Source organism: Trichoderma gamsii (assembly GCF_001481775.2).
Source record: "Trichoderma gamsii strain T6085 chromosome Unknown Scaffold_33.2, whole genome shotgun sequence".
Lineage (NCBI taxonomy): Eukaryota > Fungi > Ascomycota > Sordariomycetes > Hypocreales > Hypocreaceae > Trichoderma > Trichoderma gamsii.
The window spans coordinates 72,116-88,893 of record NW_020171370.1 but is presented as its reverse complement, the minus strand read 5'-3'; the positions used below and the strand labels follow the sequence as shown (position 1 = coordinate 88,893).

Sequence of the window (16,778 nt, the reverse complement as noted above, 5' to 3'; positions counted from 1 at the left end):
TAAGACGTCTACACCACTTAGCAGCCAGTATCTGGAGCATCACGATCGATCCGTATCATGCAGCAAGACAGCCTCTCAGCAGATTACCCTATGAACATGGAGCCTCGCAATATGGAAGCTGTGGACGAATCAAAGATTGATGCGGCGGAGGAGATTGAGAAGGTCGAGGACGATCCTGCCAATATGAAGCCGAGTAACGATCCATTCACTCCGGAGGAAGAGAAGCGACTTATACGCAAACTCGATTTCTGGTACGATATTGCCCTTTTTAACAGCTTAAACTTGATGTGGCCTGATTCTCACCAAAGTCTACAGGATCATCCCCCTTATGATGGTGACGTATACGCTGCAAAGCTACGACAAGGGCATCATGAGTGCTGCGACGCAGTTCAACTTCAATGCAGATTTGAAGCTCACCACCATTGTTGGTTATGAGCCTAATGGCACTCCCATCACCAACAACCAAAAATACGCCAATGCGTCAATGATTTTCTACATTGGATACCTCGTTGGCACATATCCCATGATGTTTCTGTCACAGCACTACTCAACCTCTCGCGTGGTGGCGTGTGCGACTTTTCTGTGGGGAGTTGTCCTCATGTCTACGGCCGGATGCTTCAACTATGCCGGCATCATGCTGAATCGCTTCTTCCTTGGCTTCCTCGAATCGGCTGTCGCGCCTTCGTTCACTGTCTTGGTAACTTTTTGGTGGACGAGAGAAGAGCAGGCTTTGAGGACCGGTTTCTGGTACAGCTGTGTTGGCGTTGCCACGGCCATCTCTCCGCTTATCAATTACGGTTTGGGCCAGACTCATGGCTCTCTTCCTTCTTGGAAGCCCATCTTCCTCATCCTCGGCGGCATCACAGTTCTCTGGTCCATTGTTCTCTTCTTCTTCCTTCCAGACAACCCCATGACCAGCAAACACCTGACCGACGCTGAGAGGCAAATCGCCATTCGCAGACTCGAGCGAAATAACGCTGGTACCGTCAGCCACGAATTCAATAAGAGTCAATTCTTCGAGGCTTTCCGCGACTATAAGCTCTACAGCTGCTTCTTCATCGTGCTTCTTACCGGTGTGCCGTCCGGTGCTATTGGAACTTTTGGGACCATTGTCATCAACGGCTTCGGCTTTGACCACTTTGACTCTCTAGCTCTGACATGCCCCATCGGCGCGATTACCGCCATCTCGATTCTTCTTTCGGGCTACATTACGCGTAAATGGAAAAATACGCGTTATCTCCTCATTGTCGTCTGCGGCTTGATTTCTATTGCCGGGACTCTCATATGTTGGTTTGGGCCCCGCGACAACCGAGGCCTGTTGTTTGCAGGCATTTTCCTTATTGCGGTACAAGTTGCCTCTGGCGGTCTTGCGGTTTCTCTAGCAGCATCAAACATGGCAGGGCATACTAGTAAGTTTTCTCTTTCGCACATATTATACATGAAGCCTAGTATCTTATTGTTTCCCAGAAAAATCCACTGTCAGCGCATCAACTTTCGTTGGATACTGTGTTGGAAATGTCATTGGCCCTGTCATCTTTGGTGCATCGCCAGGGCCAGTTTATCACGCAGGGTTTGTTGGAAGCTTTGTCTGTTTGTGCGGCGTAGTCGTCATTGCATCGATTACGTACTTTCTTCTGCGCAGAGAAAACAATAAGAGGGATCAGCGGGTTGGCTCGCCAAGAGGCCTGCACTCCATTGATGAGGATCTTACGGATATGCAAAACGAAGAGTTCAGATATGTACTCTAATCTATTGGTTCTTACTCCTACAACAGCTATTTAACTTGTCATTTTGACAGAAGAATAAATGTAGTAGCAAGGAGAAATATACAAAGCTCATTCAATTAATTTATGCCCATTATGGTGCTTACTTATCCGAGATTACTAAGAATCGATACACAGTTCTAAATCAGGCAACACTATAATATACCAGCATGCTCTTACCAAGCAATGTCGTGGCTATGCTCCCACAGGGTCAGTGTATGATGTACGTGTTGTTAATTGAGAAGACCAAGACAGGCTAATTTTGCAATATCCACACGGAACCATGCGTAGTGGCTGATTCTAGAAAACAATAGCGCGTATCCAAGCTAGTTTGCCGACTTTCCGGCCGACATTGCCAAGCTTCCTTCACAACTTGGCTTCTAAACACGAGAATCTATTACACGATAGCTCGTAAATAGCGGACGATGGGCTTATACTTGCGGTGAATTCGGTACTGGGTCAAAATAACAGGCAGAGTTCGGCAGAATGTTATAATTTAGTCTCTACTAATCAGCCTTCGCCGGCTCAGACGGCTCATCTGTCCAACATATAGGGGCTCAAGGGGTAAAAGCTTTTTGGACGTGAATGCAATTGTACATAAGCTGGACATTCCGCTGAGACAATTGACGTCAGTGGAAAGTTTGTTTCATTGTTCCCCTGTTCTCTCATCCCAATCAAGAATCTACCTGTCTCTAAATCGTTGGCTCAATGTTGTTGCTTAAAGTTGCATTTGTAACTGGGTTGGTTGAAGCCTTGGTGATCACCAAAGGCTCTTCACTAATCCCACTTGAAGGATGTCTTAAAGCTTTACCTCACGGCCAAGCGGCTGGGAAAGTTGCCAACATAACGATTAAAAGCGGTGGATTGTCGCGCTACTATCTCATCTCCATTCCACCGACCTACCAGGCAGAGCTGCCAACCCCTGCCATCTTATCGTACCATGGTGGCAACCGAACTCCAGAGAGTCAGCTAGAATTGGATCAGTTGACCAATCCAAAATTCAACACGGATACATTTGTAGTCTATCCACAAGGTTTCAATGTATGTGTCTCGAATACGCAAAGCTGCAGCTACTGTGACAGCGCCAACTAACAGACCCAAGGAAACATGGCAAGGCGTTCCGGGTGTCAAGATAAACGACGTTCAGTTCACCACAGACATCCTCAACCATGTCCAGAGCCAATATTGCATTGACCCTTCCCGCATCTATGCAACTGGAAAGTCGGACGGCGGTGGCTTTTGCAATGTCTTGGCCTGCGACCCCGTAATGTCTCACCGCATTGCGGCCTTTGCTCCGGTCTCTGGCGCTTACTACATCGATACGCTGCCTTGCGAACCCAATACTGTGCCCATCCCGTGCCAATCTGGCAGAAACGACATTCCACTGCTTGCATTCCATGGCGGCAACGACACGACGATCAGCTACGACGGCGGCGAGCGCAAGAAAGAATGTCTCCCATCGATTCCACATTTCATTCAACAATGGGCTACCCGAGACGGACTTGGTCTACACAATGTCACAACGAAGATGGCCTCGAACACTGTATCCTACAAGTTTGGGAAAGGGGTCAATTTTGGCATGGTGGAACATGTATATGATGCAGTTATCGGACATGACTGGCCGAGTACTGAACCAAATGCGGATAACCTCGCCGAGGGACACCATGTTGCGAGCTTCAACGCCACCCCGATGATTATGGATTTTTTCAAGCAGCACCCTTTAAACTTTTGGGATCTGATTTCTGAGATCTAGGGTTGCGGGCATGGAGATGAGGAAATTAATTTACGTATGGAGAAAGAATACGGTATACTTGTGTAAATAAGAATACATTCTAATCTGTTGCTGATCGCCATCGCATATTCATGCTTTACTTTGCCTTTTCATACTACGATATAAGCTTTGAACACATTCTCTTGGTTCAACCTGCAGAACCATGGATATTCGATTAGCAAGCGTACATTCAATAGAGTGTCATAGCGTAGCAAGGACCTAATCTCAGATGCCGATCACATTGTGTGGGGTGCGTGGCACTAGTCGAATTCCAAGATGTCTCAGCTGTCAAAGCATTGATGCCAATATTAGAGTAGTCGCGTATTTACTGGAGTTGGCCGAGTTTGCCGAATCTACCGAATCTCCCTGCTCGTCGGTTAAAAAGGAGGTGTGTGGCAGATAATTGCCGAGTAAGCGTTTCCTTCATTAGGATTGACTTGGACATAATCGTCTGTCTCTTTTACTGCAAGAAATGATAATAAAAATGAAATGATAGTGAGCTATCCGTAAGCCACATCTTATTACCTTTTTATTTCCCAATATTTCTAAGAAAGGTCTTGGCAGCCTACCTCTTCATCTGTACACGCATTCGAGAAAAAATCGGGCCACCATGTCAGATTCGCTGCCCTCTCCAAGCACCACGCCAGATGGCCTAGAACCACGATTCTCTCTTCCGAGCACGACTCCACGTTCTAGTAAAACCTCCATTGCCATAGGCGGCGTGATAATCTATGTCTATGGATTAGAAGAGCTCACACAAAAATCCGGAGTGGAGGTGGGGGTGCTTTATCTAGCTCACAACCGGACAAGAACGTACTTGGTGACGGAAGGCATTGCGCATGAGATATTGCATCGGTATAGAAATGATGGAAGAAGGAAAAAAGTCGAGATGATTGCTGTCACGATGAATATGAGGAACCATGGCGATCGAGAAGTATGCATCATCGGCTGTGCTCTACAAGACGGCAACTAACATACTATCTAGGTCAGTCGAGACGCAAATTTGACTTGGTCAGGTGGGAATGAGAATCATGCGTAAGTCATGGAGCACACCAAAATGTGATCTGAATACTTCCCTCTTATTTTGTTAAAGGTTGCTAAGACACGTCTTGTTGGTGTATACAGCATGGATCTGATGTCAATGATCTCTGGAGCCACCCAAGACTTCAAGCTCGTTCTCGACTTTTTACCAGCATATCTTCCACAATTCACCACATTTCACAACATCATGCTTGGTGTATCCCTAGGGGGCCACACAGCTTGGCGCATGGCCTTGGCCGCACGAAGCCAGATCGAGGCTTTCGCAATGGTTGTTGGCTGTCCAAACTTGACGTCTCTCCTCCTCGAGCGTCTAGGCATCGACGCCGCAGTATTTGGCGTAAAGGGGGAAGAATTAGAGACGATTGAATACAGTCAGCTAGAAAAGGTCATGAACGAGCAGCAGCGAAGACGGTGGCCACGAGCGCTGGCCGAACTGACCCGCAAAGACGATCAAAGGATACTTGAAGAGTTTCCCACTGATGTACCAGTGTTTATGTGCAACGGCGAATACGACAAACTGGTTCCTTCGCGGTATACATCGGCATGGCTGGAAAGGAGAAAAGCGATGCTGAAAGGAGACGTAGCCTCAGAAGAAAGCAAAGCTAGGCTGTTTGTGCAGGAGAACACGGGGCATAGCTGCACGAAAGAGATGGTGGCGATGCTGGCCGACTGGCTAGGGGACTTATATAAACTATAAGCTTGAACATGGACTGGACCGGAATGTCTCTTTGGTGGATTTTTAAACGATTTCACATATTAACAAACGGTATAGGAAGAGGGTATAAGGGAGGCTGGGCATTGATACCTTCCAGGCGTTATTTAGAGCTTTAATAGTCCCGTAGTATTCAAGTTCTTCTAATAGCTAAAGTTCTATCCTAACGTCTTGAATTGGAGGGAAATGCTAAAGTGATAAAAGTTCCTTGGCATCTCAGGAGCTGACGTGGAAGTCTCACGCTAAGCAGTTTTACGGTCAAATCTTCACATTCATATGTACTGCCCTAACAAACAAAACAAAGATCAATTAAGCTATATGTTAAGCTGTTCGCCCTCCTAGGCGTGCACACCTCTGGCCAGTCAAATATTGCCCAGCAAGTCACATCCAGGTACAACGCAAGATAGGTATGTGACATTATCATATATTGATCAAATTACTCTCAGAAGATCCCCCCACCCCCATTTCATAATCCCATTCCATTCTCTTTCTTTTCTCCTTTCCGCATATTCCAAAGCAAAACACCCTTTCCCTATCGGCCAACTCCCCCAAAAAAGACAACGATTTTACAAGATACCTGGAATGAGAATGCCGCCCAAAAGGCCGCCCCTGCGAACACCGCCACACAGTCCTCCAAGCCCACCCGTCAAACCTCCCAATCCTCCAGTCAGTCCTCCCAATCCTCCAGTTAAGCCTCCCAATCCTCCAGTTAAGCCTCCCAATCCTCCAGTTAAGCCTCCCAAGCCACCAGTCAAACCTCCAAGACCACCAGTCAGGCCGCCTAAACCGCCAGTAAGGCCGGACAGCCCAGAAGTCGCAGATCCTAGCCCAGAAGTAGCAGATCCCAGCCCCGAAGTAGCTCCTCCAGCAGCACTCGTCGCATTCGCCAGCAGAGCCCCCAAGCCCGGGATATTCTTCAGAATGCTAAGCAAATCCGTGGCCGAACCAGCAGCCCCAGCAGCAGTGTTGGCCACGCCAGACGCAGCACCACCAACCGCGCCAACGATGCCAGTCGGAACAACAGCACCGGGAGTCACCCCGGTCAAAGCACCAAGCACACTTCCAAGGCTGCCCAGAGCAGTAGCATTGACGACCGTAGGAGTAAGATCTGTGATCGCAGTCGGATCCACATCCGGAGCAGTAACCGAAACCGAAACCGGAACCGGCTCTTGTCTCTTGACAGTAACAGCAGCCTCATCATGGAGCACAGCCATAAAGGCATCCATTATGTCCTTCTCCTCCTGGCTCATGCCCAGCTCCTGCTGATGCTCCGAAAGAACCCTGAGCACGGCCATCTGGCGCTCGTTAAACAGGCTGGCCAGACGCATGTTTGCGATGGAGGAGGCGTCTGCGGACATGTCGGATGCCTTGTTGGCGTTCATGTCCGTAGGGGCGGCAATCGCGGTGCCTGCGAGGAAGGAGACGGCGGAGACGGCTGTGAATCTCATTTTGGCGTCGTTGTGTTATGGGTTTTGCAGTGAATGGGTGGTACTGTTATGCTGCTTGGCTTGGTGCCTCTCAATGTCTGAATGAGAATGGAATATCCGTGGATTTATATCTGCATCCGCCGTATGCACAACCTCCTGCATTGTCGATCAATTTATTCGGCTTGTATGAGAGGAATGGTGATCTCGACGATGCTATGTTTCTTGCTGTATCCTGTTGTATTGGCAGCAACACATTCATCGCAAGAATGCATGTTTCTGTTAATGAAAATCACTAGGAATGTAAAACAACAAGCTCCTTGCCAATGCTGAGACACACATCATACCAAGTCGCAACGAGGGGTCTCATTTATAAGGGGCTGGCATCCATTCATTTCTGATACCATGAGTAGGACTAATACGATTAAGATTGTACTGCACCTGTCAGGTATCCTGTGAGCCTTTCTTAGTCATGTCTTCATGGCCTTTTCGATATGAATTTATGCATCTCCCTGGATTGGTGAAACGTGGCTCAAGACACTGCACCAGTCACGGCCGAGCTTTTACTGGAAAGATACACTGTTGAATTAACGATTGCCTCCTTATTTGCCCTTGTCATAAAAACAAGCCATGTTCCCATATATGTGTCAGCCATCAACTTCAACCGTCTTCTTCTGCGTATGCATCTAGACTACATGTATTTCATCTAGATCAAAGAGTTGTAGTTCATAAGTCTCATCATGCGTGTCTATGTGATTCATACAGTGGTATAAAGAATATGGCGTGTCATCATCGCTTCTCAACTATTCCGACACCCCGCCTATATGCATCCAAATGATCTATTAAACAACACATCAGTGCTCCTCAAATACTATTCATACACAGACATGATATATATAAATCGGTTTCATCATCCCAGGCATAGTTGCGCCGTTGAAAGTATGCATCCGTCTCAGCCAAATCGAATCCCCGAGTTGGCACTCCATGTTCCCTCTTGGCCTTGAGGTCCTCCCGCCGGCGGCGATCCTCCAAACTTGATTCCCATGGATGGGTTCCACGTTCCAGGCATTGCGCTCGACTGCGTCTGCCCGGGTTGAGGCGGCATCTGCTGCTGTTGCGTTGCGCCCCCAGCCCAAGATTGAATCGATGCCTCCGCGGGACTCTGTACTGCAGGCCTAGGAAATGTGGTCTGTTGCTGCGGTTGTAGCGGTTGTTGATACTGTTGATGCAGTGGCGGCTGCTGCTGGTGGTATGCCTGCTGATACGACTGTTGAAACTGTGGCTGTTGCTGCTGTTGCTGCGGGGCAAATTGATGGTTGTGGGTGACAGGCGGCGATGTGTATCCTGGCGACGGATTACGAACAGGCTGCTGGCTATGTTGAATGTTGAGACTCGACAACGTCGGCATATTGAGTTCCCTGCAAACATCTTGATTAGCCCTGAATCGATCAAACATTAAGATCCCAGTTTTCCAATGGTGCTCACTCTTCCAGGCTCCTTGCCTCCATCCGTCGCTCCGATACCCACGCTTTGATAGGGTCCCGAAAACCATTGGCAACGATCCTATTGAGATCATTGTAGAATTTCCTTCCCACTTCCAAGTTGTTGCCAATTTCCTTGTACTTAAAGTACGCGCCGTTCAGTTCCTGTAACACCTGTTCGCGCTCACGATGGCCTTTTCCGTCAACGAGACGCTTCTGCGACTCGAATTCTCTGTTGGAGCGCTGAAGCTGCAGCAAAAGATCCTCCTGGTCTTGCGCTTCCTTTTCAATGGCTTCAATCTCAGGCTCGTAGAGCTTGTCTAGTCGCTTTTCAAAAAACTCTTCGAAATGAACCGTCTGCAAGGGCGTCGTCGTATAAGTGCGCTCAAGACGAGCTGCTTCTTTGAGAATATCAGGCTTGATATCGTCGCGCCGGACTGCCTCCCGTAAGGTCTCAACCTTTCTTCTCCTCTTGCTTTCCATTCGAAGGATATCATTATAAACACTTCGTACGCGCCCGACAGAAGCTTTCAGATCGCTTGAAGTTTCAATAGGCGTACTTGTGGGCACGTGATTCATCAGAGATTGGTTTGAGCCCGACAAAATCTCCAGCATCTCTTTATTTGCGATAAACTTGTCACGCACGGCATCGTCGCTGGCTGCGCTGTTTTGAAAGTAGCCTCCGATTTCGGTAATGGCAGCCCAAAACTTTGAGCCATTGGGATCGACTTGGCTCTCGGGCCTCAGCCATCTGCTGGTTCCGTATTTTTTGCGCAACTGGTCATCCTCCTCTTTCTCTGCCGCTAGCGCTGCCTTGCCCTCCTCATATATCGCCCAGTCGTTGGATCGCAGCTTGTCAATGTCAAGTAGGCTTCTCTGAATCTTGTTTATCGCGTCAGACTGTCGAATCTCCTCTGCATGCTGAATCAAGCTCGGTGGAAGACCAAGTGGCTTTTCCAAGGCCATTAGGGATCCGGGCAAGCCAATGGTGCTAAGGAGTGTATGTATCTTCTCTGTTAGAGTCTCTAGCTCCTGTATGATGTTTTGGTTCACCATACGGTCTCTGCGTTCCTCATAGATCGATATAGCAACATGAACCGAAAACGGGACTAGCTTCGAGAAAAGCGCTGGCCCAAGCTCCCCATGGTCACTCAGATAGTCGAGAGGATTGGCTACATGGAGGGGCGTTCGCGCGGCGGCCATATTTGCCCTCTCTAGGATCTTCAGCTCGGCTTTCGGAGGTACAGGGTCTTAATATGTGTTAGCGCGAATACCCGAAGCACAATGAGCGATAACATACTGAGGAAGATCAAATCGTTGTCCTTTTCCGCTCTCTTCAAGTCTTCTTCCAGCTTGCGCTTCAAAGCCTGTAGGTCCTCCAGGACTGTCTTGTTTAGCGATGCAACACGACCTTCCTTGATGCCATCATTGGCGCAAATGACGGCGTCCTTTAGCCGAGCAATCTCTTCTCCGTATTTTCTCTTCTCTAAGCAATCGCACGCGGCGCGGTACTGAGCAGCAGCAGCAAAGTGGTGATGCTTTGCGTTCATGTGATGAATCCACGCGCTGCTGATGGCCTCGCTACTAACCGCGGCATCTGCAGCCAAGTTGTACAGGTCAGACACTCTTGCTGCCAGCTTCGCAATCGAGGCGTCCTTGTAGCCGTCCATGACGGCCTTCTGCCAGAAGCACTCTTGGCTCTGCGCCAGAAAGAGCTGCACGAGGGATTCAAGGGTGTTGTTGTCCATATCGTCGGGCGGGTCCGACATGCGCAGCTCGGGAAGCACGGCTTTCTGGACATGCGAGAGGACGCCTGCGGCCAGTGAGAAGTAGTTTGCTGCCGTCTTCAGACCCTCCGTGTCTCCTCGAGGCGTGTTGAGGGCAAGCTGGGAGTAAAGTGCGGCAAGATTGTAGAGAATGTTCATCAGTTCGTATTTGAGGTTGTTGCGCGCCATCGGCCGCTCGGTGTGATAGCCAAGAGCGGGATACCAGGTGAATTCGGCACCAATCTAGATGATTCAAATAGTCAGTACCTGGAGCATAGCACAGCACAGAATCTTCCCCTCGTCTCTGCCTCTTCCCGTGCCGTGTTTCACAGAAAAAAACAGTTCGCATAGCGACAGTGACGCACGTCGATTGGAAACTTGCCGCCTATCCACACGAGCTGTCCCGCATAGACCTGGAGCTTCTTGATGCCGCTCAGATGCGGCTCTCGCACATTGGTGGCGTCTCGCCGCAGCGCGTCAATCATCTCCAGATCGTGCTGGAACATGTCCGGGTGCTGGTCATATTTGGTGTTTATGTACTGCCGGATCGTCGTCGAGAGAGAGAGCTGCAAAGACCGGCGGAACGGGATGCTCAGGATGTTGTTGGATGGGCTGCGTTGCAAGAGCTGTTAGCACAACGCTCGAGGCAGAGAATAGGCAGACGCGGGATATGACATACGTAGACATGGTGGGCGCCGGGCCGCCGTCGAGAAGACAGACTTTTTGGGGACTGCGAATGGCGAATGTTGTAGAAAGGAAGCGCCAAAGCCATCATGACATAATAAAGGCTTGATGTTGGATCTTTTGCTGGTTGGCGGGGCATCTGCCGGACACCCATCGAGGGGCGTGGATGACTCAGCAATGCTCTTGGCGATGGCCATTATGAACGACAGTACAGTTAGCTAGTAATTACTACTAGTAGGTAGTAGCTATACCCTGCACTTGGACACTGAATGATATAGTGTCACGACACGAGCCTGCATCATTGAATGTATAGTGTATCATTGTCTATGTTTCTCCATTTATCAGGAGTATTCGGGTCTATAATATGGCCGGGTTGCCTCCTTCCGGCCACTCAGTAGCCCCAAAGCCATCTTGCATCATATAAGTCAAAGCGATGCGGCGCTGCACTAGGCCGACATCACCAAAGCCAACAAAATCTACATGACATACATCCCAAACCCATGCTCCGAGATGAAGAAAGAAGAAAAATAAAAGAAACAAGTACAAAACAAGAAGTTGAAGCACACAAAGCCGGTTCAAAAGAGAAACATAGCTTCATCCGCTTTGGCCACCTAAGTAGACAGAGGAAAGCTCCGAGTACCTAGCTACCGCATAAAGCCTGAGTGTTTGCTCCGTGTCCCGCGACTAGACCCTGGTTCCCGGTTCTATTACACGAGATACAAGTAGAAGATGATATCCAGCCCATTTCCGGAACGCCAGCCCTTGGGGAAAAGAAAAAAGTAGAAAAAGGAAGAAAAAGAAGATGCAAGCTTTCAAATGATTGCGTTTAGGAGGGCTTCAAGTTCACCGATTGGCCTTATAACGGTCACTTTTCTTCGCCGCCTGTCTTCAATGCGCTGCGCTATGAAGGCCCTCTCTCTGTTGGGAAAAGAAAGTGGCCTACAGTCATGTTGTACTGGTAGGTAGCACAGCTCACCAGAGTGAGCATAAATGGTGACATTCGGAGGAGATTTAAAAAGGAGCCCGCCTCCAGATCTGTTTCAACGTTGCCAGTCTCGCCTCCAGACATGAAGAATTATTTGGAGGTAGTGCCAATCATCATGGGGTGTACAATGTTGCATCGAGTCAGAATTTCCGTCTTATGATGGGATCCAAACAAGCTCAATGACACCATCGATATTGCTCATCGGCTGTTTGTCGGCGTGGACCCATCTCTCGTCATCCCTCTTGCGCGTGTATGTTTGCAGCACGGAACCATCCGACTGGACTTCAGACTCTTGAAGCTCCCAGGAGATCTTGCGGCCCGTCTTCAGCAGTGACTGTCGGCGCGGTCCAAACATGAAATCAAGGTTCCAGCCCTTGTTTTCCGGCGCCGCGTACAGAGTAGCTTCCATTTGGTTGGTGTCAAAGGTGATGCCCTTTGGGTAGTGAGAGATGGAGTAGCCCGAGATGATAAAGTCGTCGGTCGTTTGGAAGCGCATCAGAGAGCAATCTTCGCCACAAGCATGGGCAATCTTGGTGTACTGGCCAGGCTTGGCAGTGTGCCAACCTCCACCGCGGTAGTGGTGCAGCGAAAGCGGCTTGATTCCCCATTCGTAGAAGCCGCTGGGATGGCCGAAGAAATCGAGCTGCCAGAGGTCCCAGAGAGTGGTCAAACGGACCTCTGTATTCTCGTAGATGCACTTGCGCAGGATAATGTCTCCCTGAGGACCCCAGCCAGAGTTGGACTCGAGGATTTTTGCTTGCGTGGTGCAGCTGCCGTATAAGCTGGTGATTTTCTCAGCCATGGACCGAGACAGGAAAACTCCGGCACCTCCAAAGGCTTGTGAGCCGTGGCGCTCAATGGCGCCCACGTCCTCGGACAAGGTGCCAATATACATGTCTCTGGTATGGTCGAAAGTAGCCATCTTCTCAATGAGGCCGTGCATGTTGGGGAAGAAGGTGTCATCGTCGCAAGTCACCAACCACTTCTTGTTTGCCGCGTCAGGGTGGGTGTAGAGCGTCGGCACGAGATTCAAATAGCGGACAGCCATCTCGACGGAGGAATTGGAGTGATAGACGTCGACGTCAATGCCGACATCGCCCAGCATGTTGGCCACTTCTTGAAGCTGGTCGTCGGTAGCGTCGAGAAGCATGAGAAGCAGCTTGCCGCCGTTGGAGTTGCCGTGATTGTCGGTGAGCCAAAAGATCCACTCGTTGATGGGCGTCGTGTTTGGATCCAAGAAGCGTTTGTAGGTGGTCGAGACACCAAACATGAACTGGGAGGCGTCGACGCTGCGAGGGTAGCCAGAGGCAGGGACCTCGACTTCCAAGGGGGCGGCACAGACATCGCCTCCGCCTAGCCGTTTCCCCAGCTCAATGGTCCGGAAGCTATCGGGCAGCAGCTTTTGTGAAAGCTTGGTCATTCGCTTGCGCTCCAGGCCATCCTTGCGGGTGAATCGGACATAGCGCTTCATGTACTGGAATCTATCTTCAAGCTGGTAGCGGTCTTTGATTTGCTTGAGGTGGTCTAGGTCAGCGTTGCAGTTCATCTTGACGCTGACCTTGGGAGCACTGGACTGCTCGGTGGTCTTGTTTTCGAGAGGCTGCTGGTTCTTGGCGTGCGAATCTGCTTCTGTCCTTACGCCAGCTTGCTCGAGGATCTTGGAACTGACGTGGAGGCTGTCGTTGCGCAGGGTGGCCATGAGAATAAAGAAAACGCACAAGGCGCCCAATATCGACCGGACGATTGGACTCTTCATGGTGATAACTCGATGGGGGCCCGGCAGCAGTTTGGCGCCCATGCTAGAAAGATCAGGATAAGTCGAGGATTGTATTCTGGCGCAAGATGTGGACTAGGAGGCCCGTGTTTGGCGCGAAATCCAGCAAACAAGGCGTTGCTTCTGGTGCAAGAGCCTCTTCTCAGATATGGCTCAGGAGCGGGTGAAGTCGTGCTGAGAGTTGCGAGTCGACCTGTGGGTGATACGAAGCGAGTGTAAAGTGTAATGAACGGTGGTAAATGAGCAGGTGGGAAAGGCGTAGGCGAGCCGACGATGCAAACGAGGCTCCGCGGCTTGCGAAAAGAGGCGTAGGGTAAAAGAGTGACACAATCAAGCCGGTCCGAGGGAGCTTGGTTCGAGTTGGGGAACAAGAGGAGAAGCAAGCAAACACGCAAACAGCCGCCGCAAGCCAAATCCTACATAGGACGATCACGATCCAGCAGACTCGACTGCGAGTGATCAGCGAGGGACAGAGGGAATGGCGAGGATGGAAGAGGAGAGAATAGAGAATGAAGAAACGAGTTGACGAAGAAGTGAAGAGAAGAGGAGTGGAAAACGATCTGGTGCCACAACTGGCATGGGAGCTCAAGCCATAAGGCAGGAGACGGTGGCCAGGCCGGAGTAGCAAAGCGAGTCAAAGGAATTGCCAGTCTGGTGCAAAAAGAGGGTCCGCTGAGGGTGGAATTGCGGCAGGGATTCTGGCTTGTCATTGAGGTGGGTGTGGATGGATGGATGGGATGGGGATGGAAGATTTTGGTGGGGGCCTGTTTGGGGCCTGGACATGGGCGGAGGGCCAGCTGAGATACGAGGCACAAAGGTAGAGGGACTTGGGGGCTGCAGCTGCAGCGGGAATGATACGGAGCCGTGCTGGGCTGTAGGTACAGGTACTTTGCATCAAGCCTCAGCAGGCGTACTCCGTCTGGGACTGTCTGTGACACTGTGCTTTCATTTTCCATGTCGAGCTGCAGCACATACTGTATATACTGTACCTGGATTTACTGCGCACTCCAGAGTGCTGCTGCAGGTGGTGAGATGCAGGTAAGCCAGCTGAAGTGGTGCATTGTCCATTGGGTTTTTGCAGAAACAGTTTGCGAGCTGTGCCAAGTTCACTGCCCGTCCGGTCCTGGGAATATTGTAAGTACTGCCTACATGTAATGACGCTGCATAGGTGTTGATGCTGGTTTCTGTAGATAATGTCTAAGGTAGCTTTGAGTGTACCTGGTCACTTGCTATAGTACTCTTCAGCCTCGTATATCGCACTGGCCTTATCGTACAAGCATGTAAGTACGGTAGTAGTATGTATGGTAAATATGTATGTCCTCGCTTTAGCTCTCCACATCCGGGCTTCTGGAATTTCTTAAGCCAGCCTCGCTTGTGTGGCTTGGCCCGCCGAGACTTGATGATGAGAGCACGGGCCGAATGTTTGTTTGCATCAAGCTTTTTGCCTGCGCCATTGCTCGGTGTAAAGTGCGCAACCCAGAGTTGAACTTGCTAGGTGGCCGTTATATCCAATTATTTGCTGACCACTGAGATAGGCATATCCAACATAAACAGATCAATAATAAGAGAGAATGGCCACTACACCGCTGAGATACACTCCGTCTAGGGCTAGCATGGCCATCAAAAATACTCACCTGCCATATCCATCAGCGATGCTACGCGCCCGGAGCACAGTGCCCGGAATCAGGGGCAGCAGTTGTTCGTCTGCTCTGCCAGCGTCCGCCAGCTGGTTTTCTCCTTCTCCTTCTTCTTCTTCTTCTTCTTCTTCTTGTATCTGCGCACAGCTAAACACTCCTGGCTCTACTATCACGTGCTCGTTGTTGCTCTTCGACATCTCCTACTGCACCTTTATCCCTTCTTCTCGACTATTTCGAACACAGCCTTGCTATCACGCCTGTGGATCCCTCTCTTTCCACCATGTGCCAGCTAAAACCCCCTGGGCGGCCGTTGATCGCTGGGTCCCCGCGGGCAATGCCCGTAAATCCATGCCAAGAGCGGGACGGTTGGACGGGGTCTCATTTCGTCAGAGCTCGCATCGAGCAACTCCTGAGCTCCCTGGCGCAGGACTGATACTGTGCGAAAAGGTACGTGTACGACATGTACGACAATCTGAAGCTCTGAAGCTCACTACTATAGTACATACTGACCGGCGCGCTAGTCTCTGTACCTGCAGACACAGTTGCTCTGCCTCGTTGACCGCTGAACAGCAGACGAGGCCTGCGTTGATAGGCGAGCAGGCGGATGCAGGGGCCAAGATTACAGCTGCATGAAGCATCTCGTCTCCTGCCTATCAGCCATCTTGACGTGATGTCGAGGCTGAGATGGCTGAGATGGCTGGTGCGAGATATGCTGTCCGCATGGCGTATGGAAACTTGCTTCGCCCTGCGTCAACGCCGCAAGCCTAAGCCAAGCCAAAGCCAAGCCAAGCCAAGCCAAAGCCAAAGCCAAAGCCAAAGCCAAAACCATGCTTCTTGAAATTTGCGTTGCAGCATCGTGCTAAAACGACAGCAGAAGCAGCCAAGCCGCACTTTTCGCCCGCTCGTTGCAGCTGCTCACCAACCGTCTCCCCCTGAGTTATTAATCCTGCTCTCTTGCCCTCCATCTCCATACAGTGTCTCTGTTGATATTACGCATTGCTCCGATCGCCGCCATCCTGTAACGCTCGAGGCGGCGCGATGCAGAATCAGAAACGGGGCGCGCGATAAAAAAGCCAAGTTTTGGACCCTGCCTTGTCTGGCGGGGCTGCGGATCCAAGCCACGATCCACTGAAGAACAGCAAAACAGACTTTTCCTCTCTTTGCACGTCATTGGCGTCTCTCATTTGCCTTGTGCGGTTGAAGGATCGGCGAGAGAGCCGCGCAATCTGCGCTGAGGCATTGACTCAGGGGGAGATACTTTGCCAAGGGAGCGTGCAGAACCGATTGGAGGGAGGTTCACGGAGAGATGGAAGCGTTCGTTTTTCGTCGCGAATGCGGTCCAAGATTGAGGTTGGGGCTAGAACCTCGAGATTGGAAATGGACGTTGGCCGTGACAGGGCTGTTGAAGCTAAAAGTTGACGACAGGGGCAGCACTTTTGATTTCTCCCCATCTGTGATACCACAATGCAGCAGCCTGCCTGCTACTAATGCCAGTGCGACAGCAATCGTTTGCCCGAATGCTGATTAGGGTGTCGAATATTACCGCCTTCTTGGTTCATCGAAAGGAGACGCCGAGTGCGCTACGACGACAGTGGAAACTGTACCTACACCTAACAGTACTGTACCGTATTGCTCCTGGTATCCACAGACAGGGGCGGCTGGTTAAGCATCAGCCAAGGCCGGCTTAAGCGTTGCGATCTACGTTTCCAGTGCTTGCCAAGAATCAATCTGCCGCCTGGC

At 50.4% G+C, this 16,778-nt stretch overlaps 7 protein-coding genes across 7 annotated transcripts; 4 read left to right on the top strand and 3 right to left on the bottom strand.

Annotated features, from left to right (window-relative positions):
• Positions 1 to 57: 57 nt before the first annotated feature.
• TGAM01_v208163 (hypothetical protein) lies at positions 58 to 1,748 on the top strand (the record flags this gene model as incomplete). The annotated part of the gene is made up of 3 exons (XM_018809455.1): positions 58 to 251; positions 316 to 1,409; positions 1,468 to 1,748. The coding sequence occupies 3 exons, from the start codon at positions 58 to 60 to the stop codon at positions 1,746 to 1,748; spliced, it is 1,569 nt and encodes a 522-aa protein (XP_018657339.1).
• A 214-nt stretch (positions 1,749 to 1,962) lies between these two features.
• On the top strand, positions 1,963 to 2,182 carry TGAM01_v208162 (hypothetical protein; the record flags this gene model as incomplete). The annotated part of the gene is made up of 2 exons (XM_024550266.1): positions 1,963 to 1,986; positions 2,078 to 2,182. Coding segments are annotated over 2 exons (129 nt in total), but the record flags the coding sequence as incomplete, so codon positions are not given.
• Positions 2,183 to 2,703: 521 nt separating this feature from the next.
• Positions 2,704 to 3,516, top strand: TGAM01_v208161 (hypothetical protein; the record flags this gene model as incomplete). The annotated part of the gene is made up of 2 exons (XM_018809454.1): positions 2,704 to 2,727; positions 2,785 to 3,516. 2 exons carry the CDS (start codon positions 2,704 to 2,706, stop codon positions 3,514 to 3,516), a joined length of 756 nt encoding a protein of 251 aa, XP_018657338.1.
• A 922-nt stretch (positions 3,517 to 4,438) lies between these two features.
• On the top strand, positions 4,439 to 5,272 carry TGAM01_v208160 (hypothetical protein; the record flags this gene model as incomplete). The annotated part of the gene is made up of 3 exons (XM_018809453.1): positions 4,439 to 4,468; positions 4,520 to 4,569; positions 4,660 to 5,272. The coding sequence occupies 3 exons, from the start codon at positions 4,439 to 4,441 to the stop codon at positions 5,270 to 5,272; spliced, it is 693 nt and encodes a 230-aa protein (XP_018657337.1).
• Positions 5,273 to 5,853: 581 nt separating this feature from the next.
• TGAM01_v208159 (hypothetical protein) lies at positions 5,854 to 6,735 on the bottom strand (the record flags this gene model as incomplete). The annotated part of the gene is made up of 1 exon (XM_018809452.1): positions 5,854 to 6,735. The coding sequence occupies one exon, from the start codon at positions 6,733 to 6,735 to the stop codon at positions 5,854 to 5,856; it is 882 nt and encodes a 293-aa protein (XP_018657336.1).
• Positions 6,736 to 7,663: 928 nt separating this feature from the next.
• On the bottom strand, positions 7,664 to 10,839 carry TGAM01_v208158 (pH-response regulator protein palA/rim-20; the record flags this gene model as incomplete). Its single annotated transcript, XM_018809451.1, has 5 exons — positions 7,664 to 8,129; positions 8,197 to 9,442; positions 9,493 to 10,201; positions 10,324 to 10,570; positions 10,679 to 10,839. The coding sequence occupies 5 exons, from the start codon at positions 10,837 to 10,839 to the stop codon at positions 7,664 to 7,666; spliced, it is 2,829 nt and encodes a 942-aa protein (XP_018657335.1).
• A 942-nt stretch (positions 10,840 to 11,781) lies between these two features.
• Positions 11,782 to 13,383, bottom strand: TGAM01_v208157 (hypothetical protein; the record flags this gene model as incomplete). Its single annotated transcript, XM_018809450.1, has 1 exon — positions 11,782 to 13,383. The coding sequence occupies one exon, from the start codon at positions 13,381 to 13,383 to the stop codon at positions 11,782 to 11,784; it is 1,602 nt and encodes a 533-aa protein (XP_018657334.1).
• Between the last annotated feature and the right edge of the window lie 3,395 nt (positions 13,384 to 16,778).